The following is an 11,601-nucleotide window of genomic DNA, read 5'->3' as shown; positions in this document are numbered from 1 at the left end:
TGCTGCTGGTGCTGCTGCTGGTGTTTGTAACCTTCGCACCGTGTTCTCCAAAGCCGTCACACGAGCGCGAAGTTCGTTAATTTCTGCTAGTACACCAGGATGATTGGCGGTTGGAGTGAGCGAATGAACAAGATCCGAAATATGGGATAGGATATAATCGTGACAAGATACTCGAGAAATGAGAGAGAAAATGGTTTCTCGAACAGGTTCGCTGGTAAGTGCTTCAGGTTCGTCGCCAATGGGGCAATTCGGTGGGTGAAAGGGATCACCTTCTTCTTGTCTCCAATAATTTAGTATACTACGAACCCATCCCCAATTCATCCAGAATAGATGATGAGAAATTGGTTGATCCATTCCAGTGACGCTGCCTTCGGAGCCCGAATGGAAATCCATATCAGCGTAGCTGTCGGAGTCGGAGGAATTCGAACTGGACGCGGAGTTCATCTTGTACAGTCGGGGAAATGAATTTTTGGTTTGGAATAGATTATAGGAGTTGGGTTTGGTATTCTTCAATACATAATTTACATATGTATTTATAATACTCAAAATCCCGTGAATTACGGAGAATCTTTGAAATTCGTCAGGCAATGTCTATAGCAACAGATACGCTAGGATACGAATTTTGTCTATACACTATCGATGCACCAAATGCAGTAAGACGTGTCTAGACTTAAGAATACTAAGCAGGCAATTCTTAAGGATGATAAGCAGATGATTTTCGACTAGATATGATAAGCAAAACTTTTGACATGTAGACACGGTCAAAGTCCAGATTCACTAATGCATCCTAACAACTACCAGTTAGACACACTAATGCAAGGCCTGGTTCGCTAAGACCAACGCTCTGATACCACATGAGACGACCCGACCCAATCCATAGGGACGAATACAATAACATATGATAACATTGCGAGGTACTTGACCTCTATATGATACATTTTACAAACGTTGCATTTATTCTTAAAAGGAAAACTATCATTACATCAATATTTGACATTTTCGTCTAACATTTCATAATATCCAAATGACCTAATCTGTCATTTACTTATTTATATTCTCTATTGAACTCCAATGACTCGAATGCAACGTCTTTGTATCATGGCTTAAAAGGTCCCAAGTAGTATCCTTAACATGAGCTAATGCACAGCGGAAGACTTAATTCATACCTGAGAATAACATGCTTTAAAACGTCAACATAAAGTTGGTGAGATATATAGGTTTGATGCTAGCAGCGTTATAACAATGGAACACAAGATTTCATATATAAACATTTTAATAAAAATATTCTAAGTGGTTGAGCACTTGGTAACCATACTTAACATTTAATCACGTCGCATATTCCCTTTATTATGAAATCTTACTACACCGTACCAAGGTGTAGTCACGAAACGAAGTACTGTGCAACCGTTGAATACTGGTCGTCCAGTCCGGTTGGGGTTGTCAGGCCCGATAGATCTATCAACAGGATTCGCGTTTACAATACCGCTGTAAATATTAGTTACCAAGCTACAGGGAAGTATGCCAGTGGTACAACTCAACGTAGAATATATTTTTCAGTTACTTGTGTCCATAGCGTAAAACATAAAATACATGTATTCTCATCCCGAAATATTTAGAGTTTAAAAGTGGGACTATATACTCACTTTTGTCTTGAAGATATGTAATTTCGACTTGGTCTCCGATTGATATCACGAACCTATCCATATATAATATATCAATACCTTTTCTTTTTAAACAATCGTCACATATATATACTTATAATACTTTTAATAATTCCTTAGTCCGTAGTTAGCAGTCCGATGTTAGTAATTCAATTTTAATGGTTCATATTTAGTTGTTTAATAAACCCCCAATGAAATAAATAAAACCCCCATCGTATATGTATTGGTCGAGATTAATCTTGACCCATGGTACCGGTGTTGTCAAATGACGTGTTGCGTACATAAAGTACCGGTGTTGTCAAATGACGTGTTGCGTACAATCATGGGATCTTATGATTAATCTTCTCGTATTGTTTACGGGTGATCCTGAACCATATAAAATTAAATTATGAGTACATATGTATAAAATATCATGTTACTTTAGGAAGATGTGATTTATTTAATTTTCTCCAATTATTTTCGTGGCTAAACTAGTCTTGGATATCCGATTTTGTTTTGGTCATAATTTCTTCGTTACAACTCCGTTTTCGTTGATTCAACTTTCCACTTCCTTGGATCGAGTCCCTCTTTAAGAATATGAACTGTAAATACCTTAGTTTGTATTCGAAATCATAGGTCATAGGTCAAATTTTGGTGAAACTTATGAAGTTAATCATTTTTGTTACAAAAACATCATTTAATGACCATTTTTCTAAAAATACTTATACTATGAATTAAATCATGAAATTTTTATGTGTTAACATATTCATAAGAAATATCATTTTTCCAGAATATAAACCTCCAATTCAAAGTTCAAGATGGTTTTTAATTATCCAACCCAAAACAGCCCCCGGTTGCACTCCGACGTCATAAAAACAGTTTTTTTTTAAGGTATTCTTTGAAAAACCAAGTTATACCTTGTTAAATTAGCATATATTTAAGTTATATTACAGGTCTTGAAGTATTTTAAAAGTTAAGTTAGAAGGATCTATTTAGTTTGCAAACAAGTTTGAAATCATTCAAACTATGTTTTTGTTGTTAAAATTGTATACCATACAATAAGATAGCTATATATATATGAATCGAATAAGGTTATGAAAAAAGTTACTACCTCAAGTTACTTGGACAAGATTGCTGTAAAAGAAGAGTAAAAACCTAGAACCAAAAGAGTGATGAAATTGGATGAAAGATTGGAAGCAACTTAAGACATAAACTTGGATTGAAAGTTGTATTTTTGTAGTGTTTTTGTTGATCTTTTTATGGTGGTGTTTAAGGTGATTCTTGAGAGGATTTTTGCTGGAGTTCTTAGAGAGACATGAGGCTAGTAAGTGTGTGTGTTTAGCTAGAGAAATGATGTTCCAAAAATTGAAAATGGATGCATGTATTTATGGTGGTGTAAAAGGTGTATAAATTTGTAATTTTGTGAAAAGATCTTTTAATCATGTGAAATTGTCATACTAAATAACAAAAGTAGTTACCTTATACATAAGGCATGAACAAGGGCTGGTTGGTGGTGATTTGATGTGTATATACCAATAGTAAATACGTATAGAAGCTAGGTATGATACGAGTACATATACTCTAGATATACGTATAGAAATCTTGTGAAAAATGGAATGAGGATTCAAATATAGCTATCTTTTGTGAATATACTTATATTGTTTTATGTATTTAAGTCTTTAAAAGTGATTAAATACATTATATATACGATATATGTATAAACATTATAGGTCGTAAGTATTTATGTCAAATAACGTTACGTATAGTTATCGTTTTGAAAGCTTAAGTTAGTAGTTTCAAAATATACTTATAACTTATTGTTATTAATACAAAATGAGATATTTAAACATCCTTAAATCATGTTAAATATGTATATATACATATATATACACAAACGTATAATTAACATATATTGTATAGTTCGTGATATCATCGGTCAAACTAGACGGTTAAACGTTATGTAAAACTCTTTTCAAAATCATAAATCTCAACAATTTAGATTGCTTATCATGTTGGTAAGTTTTAATTTATGTAAATATTAATCTTATAAGTGTAAAACGATCGGAAAAATCCGGGTCGTTACAAAACACACACATTTTTTTTTTGGAACACCAAACTCACGCTATATGAAACACACACACACACATTTGGAATGATCGGGAGAAAAGAACTTTGTTGTAAGCTCCGAAAAATTTTGGATCTTTAGGGAAAATTGGATCTTGTGAAAACGTTTTTTGATTTTTTAAAATGTCATGCTAGTTTTTACACTAGACACGTTTTCTGGGTTTTAACCTCAAATTCCAGTTGAGGGTAACTGAAAACCTAAGTCTCAGTCGGCGATTAGCAAGCTATCCGCCCCCATGATTGTAGTATCATGGAACTCTTAACCGGGCGCCCCCTGACGCGATATAAATATCAGTCTTTCATGAAAATTTGTACATTTAAATCAAGGGTTAAAACTGCGAAGACTAAGCTATCGCGCGGGACAGATCCTGCTCCAGCTTATACACCGTAATCGGTCTTGCACTGGATAGCGACTTGGATTTACCCTACTAAGTTTATTTTCGGGTTTGAAAGTTCAAGACTTTCCCTTCCCACTGTACCTTTATATCATGATATGATATTGGTATGAAATCATATAGTTTAGGAAGTTTGCTATATCAAGTAAGGCAAAAATTTGGAAGACTTTACTTCCTTCATTGATGAACTATATGCATCTTTTAAGTTTAGTGACATTTTATTCATTTTATTTTCAAGCTAAAAGTACCTAAAACACTTTACTTGCAAAATTTGCTGATAGTAATTCGAAAAGATTGGTAAAATCCCCCACACTTGGCTTTTTCGTTAAGTCTTTTCTTTCAAAAATTTTAAAATTTCCCATTAAAATGCGAAAATAAGCCAAGTTGCATACCGTTTGAATACCCGCGAGAATTTATACCATCCCCCCACACTTAAGATTAAGTAATGCCCTCATTACTTAGTAAAATTTAAATTCGAGAGGACAATAGTGAGAAAAAGGAGTTCGAAAAACCTAGGTTCAAAAACCGGAGATCGTGGAGTATAGGTGAGCGATGGTGCATCCTTCATTCTTTGATCTTCATCACACAAATTCTAATTTGATAGGTACCTTGCTGAATTTTAATGCTAGTGTCACTAAAACCTTGAAAAACCTCGTGCAATTTTCATGCACTCGACTCGACCCCAGAATTTAATGCCTAGTGGGGTTAAACTCCCCCACACTTTATCGGACAAGACGTGAAGTCGGTGGAAAAAATTCCACGAATCAAAATAGTGAGCCAATCATTTACACCTCGGGTGGTGTATATTATATGTGATAAATCCTTTTTTCAGTTTCCCGAAAAAGGATGACCTAACCCGAGGGTTAACATACGACTCCTCTCCATGTGCGACTTTCTGTAAAACTTTTATTCTTATTGGTGGATCTTGGTCAAATGGGTCTTTAAAGATTTTCTTTCCCAAATTGACATCCTCTGGAATAAGCATGGACCCGCTGTGAATATCAACTATTGAGCGGGGCTCAATTTCCAGATTCAATTCCTTTAATTCTTCAGTTGTAGGTTCATAACCATTAGCCATGAGAACGAGTAGCAAACCGTCTTCCTTCTTTAACACAATCTCATCTATATAACTAGAAGAGTAAGAATGTAACTCGGGGAAATCCTGGAAAAGCTCAGAAAGTGGATCTAAACGAGTACATTTTTCAACAACCAGTTCGTCTTGCAAAATAGATTGTGAAGTTACAAATTGTGGAGCTAGACTGGATTCTGTCACATTTGAAAACAGAATCAACGGTGAATAATGATCGGTAGCAAGTTGCATAGTGGGTAGGGGACTCGAATGTTTTACGTTCGGATTCATGCAACATTGCCAAGACCCATAAAAACACGGGCAGAAACCTTCGACTATCATCCTTTCTTTCATAGACATGTTTTTAGTGTTAACCACAACTTCATTTTCTTCTTTCTCTTGGTACCCCTCGTTGGTAACACTAGGAGATAAATATAATTCGATTAGTTTCCTCCGTTCTACTCTCATTCTCTCACCCATTGTCATATTCCTATGGTCAACCATTTTCCTGCAACTGACAAAAACTAGAAAAGAATAAAAGCACCGACACTAAACAGTGAAAGAAAAAAAATAATAATAAAAATTCTACAAAAAAAATGATAAAATCTAAAAAAATAATAATCACAACTTAGTCAACAATTCTTATCTTGACACAACTGTCCCCGGCAGCGGCGCCAAAAACTTGATGTGCGAAAAGTGGTATATGAATTGTTGTATGGAAAATACCGGTTTTAAAGATTGCACACACTAACGGGCAGTGTACCCGATCGTGTAGTAGTATAGATAATGGTAAAATCCGTGTATCGTTCCAAGGACAGTTATATGTGCAAATTAAGATTGTATAAACTAAATTGTGATTAAGCTAAAATAAATGAAATCAAACAAGTACAAGATATTGGGTTGCCCTTTAACAATGGGCAAATCAATAAAGGAATAAGTTTAAAGACAATATTTTTGGTATTTTAGGTTTATGAAGATGAAAGATAGTTTTTATATCAAATTAAACAAATATGCTCGTCTAGACTTTTTACCCTCGATTGTTGATTGTTGTTTTAGGATTAAGACCGGATTGATTGACTATGCACGAGAACTAATTAATCGGTTTACCAAGAGTAGTCTTGCGCAAACACTCAAACAGGATTACACGACGCAAGTGATGTTCTTGTCATCTAAGACCTCCTATTTGTAATCAATTAATTCAACTAGTCTAAAGACTTGAATGATGATCATGCCAATGATGTGTTGATCATGATCCACTCCTATGTCAACTAACGGTTTAGCTTAGTTCATTCCCTTGGTCCAGTTAAATGCTCAATTCACCCAACCCAAGTAATCAATTAAGTGTAGTAATAGGATCCCTATAAACGTCACTAGATAAGGCAAATTTCTAACACCTATTAGCTATATGGAATTGAGTAGTGAAAATATGTATAACAGATTCTAGGGAATTGATCGTTTACCTAGACAACTACACATATCAAATAAGCTATCCGAAAGTATCTACAAGAGTCGTTCTTACATTCCTATATAGATTAATCGTTTGGACGCAACTTACCCCTTTTGGTAAAAGACGGGCAAACACTTGTCACTAGGTGCAAATCAATATACTAAATCAACAAGATGGTGTTTCTTAGTTGAACAAGTTTACTAACTAATTGAATCGAAAAGATTAAACTTAACAAGAATGGTTCTTGTATTCAAACATCAAACTATCATACATAAGAACAATCAATCAACCAAAGTAACAATCAACATCTCGGTTATTAATCTAGACAAGCATAAAAAGAACTAGCTAACAATCATATTTAAAGACAATAACAAACTGGAAATAAAGATAGAATTCATTGTGATAACAAGAATCGACCTTTGATATGAATCTTGAATGATGATCCTGATGATTCTTGAATCTGGACTGAAATGATGGATTAGGTGATCCTGGATTACTCCAAGGATCACCTTGAATCGTAACCTCTGCCTCTAAAAATGACTGTGTAATGGTGTCTGAAGAATGAAGCTGGAAAGGGGCTTAAAAAGGAAGAATATAGCTGGAAAAGCCAGCGTGCGCGGCGCGCACAAAAGTAGGTGCGCGGGGCGCACTAGCCACCTACCACCTTTTACTTTACAGCTCGATTACACGTCTCAGATCTACTTTACAGACGAAAAAGGGGATCGTGCGCGGAGGATGTGCGCGGTGCGCACTGTAGTGCGCGGAGTGCACACTTTAATTTTGCGCGGTGTGCATTTATGTTTTGTTTAAGCAACTTTCTGATCAAAATTGGTCGTGCGCGGTGCGTGCGCGGAGTGCACACCCAGGGTGCACATTTTTGTTTCTTCGTTTCTTGTTCTGGTTTTGATCTTTGAGTTGTTTCATTCATTATCTTCAACATTTCTTCAAGTATACAATGATTCTATGCTTAATTACAATACAATGAAATATACAAGGAAATAATACAAATAAAAATGTAAAACAATGAAAATGACTTGATATTGCGACTAATGATATGTCTATTTTGAGCAATATCACTAACCTGCGATCACACCACAACAAAAACTGCGCGTAAATCCAAACAAAAATAATAAAACAGAAAAATAACTTTTGCAAGAATTGCTTCTCACAAAAGGATCGAATAATCAAAAGCTTAACCAAATTTTCAATAATTACACCGCTCCCCGGCAGCGGCGCCAAAAAGTTGATGTGTAATTTCGTACTCTAAATTATTAGCTAAATACCTATCGATTATCACACAATACAGGCAACTATAACCAGTTCGTGTAGTAATTAAACATGTATTTGACCAATTCGTTCCACTGAGAGCAGGTAATTGAAAACTTGAACTATTAGTTATTCTAAGATTTAAAAGGGGGTTTTGTTGTAAAACTGATTAAACGTGAAAGTAAATTAAACTTAATTCAATAAGAAGCAAAGGTATCCACTTAGCTACAATTCCCTAGGCTAGGATTGCTCGTTTAAACTCATTAAGTAAACAATTATGATGATGTGACACTGTATTTATCTGTCGATTCCTACAGTTTAAGACTAATAACCTAAGTATAACTGTCGTTAACCTAGAGTTACTAACCAATTCACAATGATATTACTCAAGATTATAATCTAACTTAGGTTGGTTTGGTGTCCCTTACAACCTCACAATTATTGCAACTAATTTCAAGTTCAACCACTATACGATTAATTTTATTATTGGTATCCCTCATAAAATCTAACGTATTCCTAAATTATTCACGTTCAATAATCTAGTAAAAGCTATTAATCAATTTAACTGTCGTTAGTTAACTAATAACTTCCGCGATTTAACAATCAATAAGCTTTAATAACAGTGGATCTTAGCTAGACATTAACCTTGTGTAATTTTAATTAATTGTTATTAACCAAAAGATCGCAATCCATCACCTAGGTTCATGCATCTAAGTGAATACTAAATATTTAGCTACTCATGGTAAAGCAAAGAACAAGTAAATAATAAGAACAATTAAACATAATCATTGAATTGAATGAAGAACAAATTAATAAAAGTAATAAAAGTTAATACAAAGATTAAACTGACCAAGAATGATATTGTAGCTTAAACCCTTGTAAAACAATGAAGAAAGACAAAGAAATTCGTAACTAATGTTGCTGAGGAAAAAAATTCGTAAATAAAGCTGGATCCCCTAAATTGGGGTAAAATTCGTCTATTTATAGAATCTGGAAAAATAGCTGAAACCGACTCAGGTCGCGTTTCGCGACAAACCATCGCGATCCGCGACCACCTCATCGCGTTCCGCGATGACCAGGACGCGACAAAGGTTGTTTAAACGCGATAGATTGGTCAGAACACCCTTTTTTTCTATGTCGTGTTCTGATGCACTTTGTCACATATCACGATGACCAAAACGCGATAAACATCATCCTGAAGCGATGGAAACTGACTTTTTCACCCGAGACGCGTTTATCTTCAACTCTAACTCCGTTTTGGCTATATAATCAATAAAAATCATCGTTAATGAGCCAACGAACCATAACTTGACACTTTCTTCATATTAAGCTCAAATAACTCGATATCTCCATCAAAGTCTTTAAAATATCAACAAATGGACCAAGATAACGCTCAAAATATATGAATGAAAATGGCGTTATCAGTGATGTAATCCAGTTGACCGCTAAGAGCAATGTTGATCACCATTTCATCCCTCGATTGAAGGAGGGATCCGTCTACTTGCTTAACCACTTTGATGTGGTGCGCAATAAAGACGAGTACCGTATTATGAAGGACAACAAGCTCATCCTTCAGCTCACCGATTCCACATTCCTAAGAAAATAGCCCACACGTGAGGAAGCTTTGTTTGTCCGTCATCCTTTCAACTGCGTTGAAATGGAAGACATGGAACTCACTTCGGGCAAATACGTCATCGGTATAACTTAATTACCCTTTCCCAATTCTTTACCTACAGTTTATAGTTGTGGTAACTTACTGAAAAAGTGGACTGTCATTGCTGTAGACGTAGTTGGGCGTGTCATGAATGTCGGGGAGCCACAACCACATAAATCAGGGGCGGTCATTCTAGAATTTGACCTTGCTAATGAAAGGTGTGCAACAATCTTAACTTTATAACTCCCCACTCTTCCCATCTGTCAATAGCTATCTGTACATTTGTTTCTAATCTTTTACTTTTCCATAGGGGTCGAAGAATGAAAACCACACTTTGGGGAACCTTGGGTCCGTCTTTTGTGGAGAAGATGCCTGCTGCTAATACTTTATATTGCATCATTCTAACCTCCGTATCAGTCAAAAAGACCTTCAACAGTACCCTCTGAACATAGCTATATCAATTATTTCGCTTTCTTAATGATCTGTTTGTATCACTAAGTATTTGCTATTTCCAGGCAACCTATCTCTCTCGAGTACCTCCGCCACTAAAATTATCAATGACATTCAGATTCCGAGGCTTGCGAAGTCTATAGAGAAAATGAGGTTTGGTCCGCACTAATAATAAGATGTAATATTTACATTATAGATTGTTTTGTTCCAAAAAATTTCTCACCGTGCTTCTTGCAGTGGCGTTGAACTCCCAACCGACATGGAAGACACTTCTGCAGTGTGGCAGCTTCCACCACCAAAAGAAGGAACCCTTTCTCAGCTGCTTGCAATGGTCCAAAAGGGAAAAAAGCACATCGTAAGTATCGCTGCACCTACGACTTCACCTGCTCTTATCAAGTGACATGCACATCTAATTCTGTTTGGTTTTTATAATTTCATTGTAGTCGGATGATGTGTTCAAGTGCAGAGTCAAGATCACAAACATCCGCCTAAAAAACAGCTGGTACTACAACACTGCAGCGTGTGCAAGGCACGGAAGGGGCTCTTAAGAAAGTATAACCAACACTGGTGCGAGTCGTGCAACGATGTTGTTCCAGAGCCACTAACAAGGTATTCACTGCCACGACAGCAGCCTTTACAAATATCATGGTTAACCACCTGAGCTGCCTTTCTACCAAAGGGTTTGTCACACGCGTTTGAATCTTGCAGGTTTCGTGTAGAATGCGATGTCACAGATGGAACTGCGTCTGCAGTTATTGTTTTGTTCGATGAGACAGCTGAGGCACTAACCAAGACCACTGCAGCGAGGCTGTTGGTCATGCTAGACGCGGTAAGCCTCTATTTTTAATAAGCTTCACACGTTAATAGGTGTTTGGTTTGCTAACGTGTTGTGGATTAGGAGACTTGCAACACAGTGTTGCCGAATGCACTCGCTAATCTCCTGAATACCAAGCAAGTGGTTATGTTGAAGACAATATCGTATTTTGAGCACGGGCCATATGAGAGTTTCAATGGTGTTAATGTGTACCCCCAAGAAATTGCTCCCGAGAACCCACCCACTGAAGATCCGGAAGACGATCTAGGGCCTGCAACCGTTGCCAAAACTTCCAAACTGGTCAGCCCTTTGCCCTCAACACCAAAAGCCGCAAAGAGAATCGTAGAAGTTCCTACTCCTTCGAAGGTTGCAGAGCGTGTCACCCATCGCAACTAAGATGTTAATAATATTTGTATTCACATAGTACACTTACATGTATTGCGACAGCCCTACACGCACAGCTAAAATTCTCATCTTTTATGTTTGTGACCTTCATACACCATCCTTATTCTTATATACACCATTATGCTTGATAGTGCTCCAAACGAACATATATTTAGTCGCAATATCATCCCAATATGTAAAGTTTTTAGTTGTAATTATTTTATTTTTAAGTTGTAATCGTTTAAATAAATAAATGTGAAGACAAAGCATGAAGATTAAAGAATTGAAAAAAAAGTGCCACTAAAGCCATAGTGCACTCAAAAGTGCCACTAAAAGTGTGTTAAAGACTTGCGCGGAT

The 11,601-nt window shown here is 36.1% G+C and overlaps 1 protein-coding gene across 1 annotated transcript; it reads left to right on the top strand.

Annotated features, from left to right (window-relative positions):
* The first annotated feature begins 9,343 nt into the window (after nt 1-9,343).
* Nucleotides 9,344-11,255, top strand: LOC139902013 (uncharacterized). Its single transcript, XM_071884670.1, has 8 exons — nt 9,344-9,485; nt 9,678-9,813; nt 9,906-10,030; nt 10,111-10,198; nt 10,283-10,400; nt 10,489-10,547; nt 10,754-10,874; nt 10,944-11,255. The coding sequence occupies exons 1-8, from the start codon at nt 9,344-9,346 to the stop codon at nt 11,253-11,255; spliced, it is 1,101 nt and encodes a 366-aa protein (XP_071740771.1).
* Nucleotides 11,256-11,601: the final 346 nt, after the last annotated feature.

The sequence above is a fragment of the Rutidosis leptorrhynchoides genome, chromosome 3 (genome assembly GCF_046630445.1).
Source record: "Rutidosis leptorrhynchoides isolate AG116_Rl617_1_P2 chromosome 3, CSIRO_AGI_Rlap_v1, whole genome shotgun sequence".
NCBI classification, from domain to species: domain Eukaryota; kingdom Viridiplantae; phylum Streptophyta; class Magnoliopsida; order Asterales; family Asteraceae; genus Rutidosis; species Rutidosis leptorrhynchoides.
Note: the sequence above shows the minus strand (reverse complement) of the source record. Positions and strands in the feature narration are given on the sequence as shown.

Bases quoted from the DNA above. Each gene is read 5' to 3' on its own strand.
- LOC139902013 (XM_071884670.1), top strand. From the start codon at position 9,344: ATGAATGAAAATGGCGTTATCAGTGATGTAATCCAGTTGACCGCTAAG. The intron at 9,814-9,905 runs GTGTGCAACAAT...ACTTTTCCATAG, and splicing joins TTTGACCTTGCTAATGAAAG to GGGTCGAAGAATGAAAACCA. The intron at 10,548-10,753 runs GTACTACAACAC...TGAATCTTGCAG, and splicing joins ATCCGCCTAAAAAACAGCTG to GTTTCGTGTAGAATGCGATG.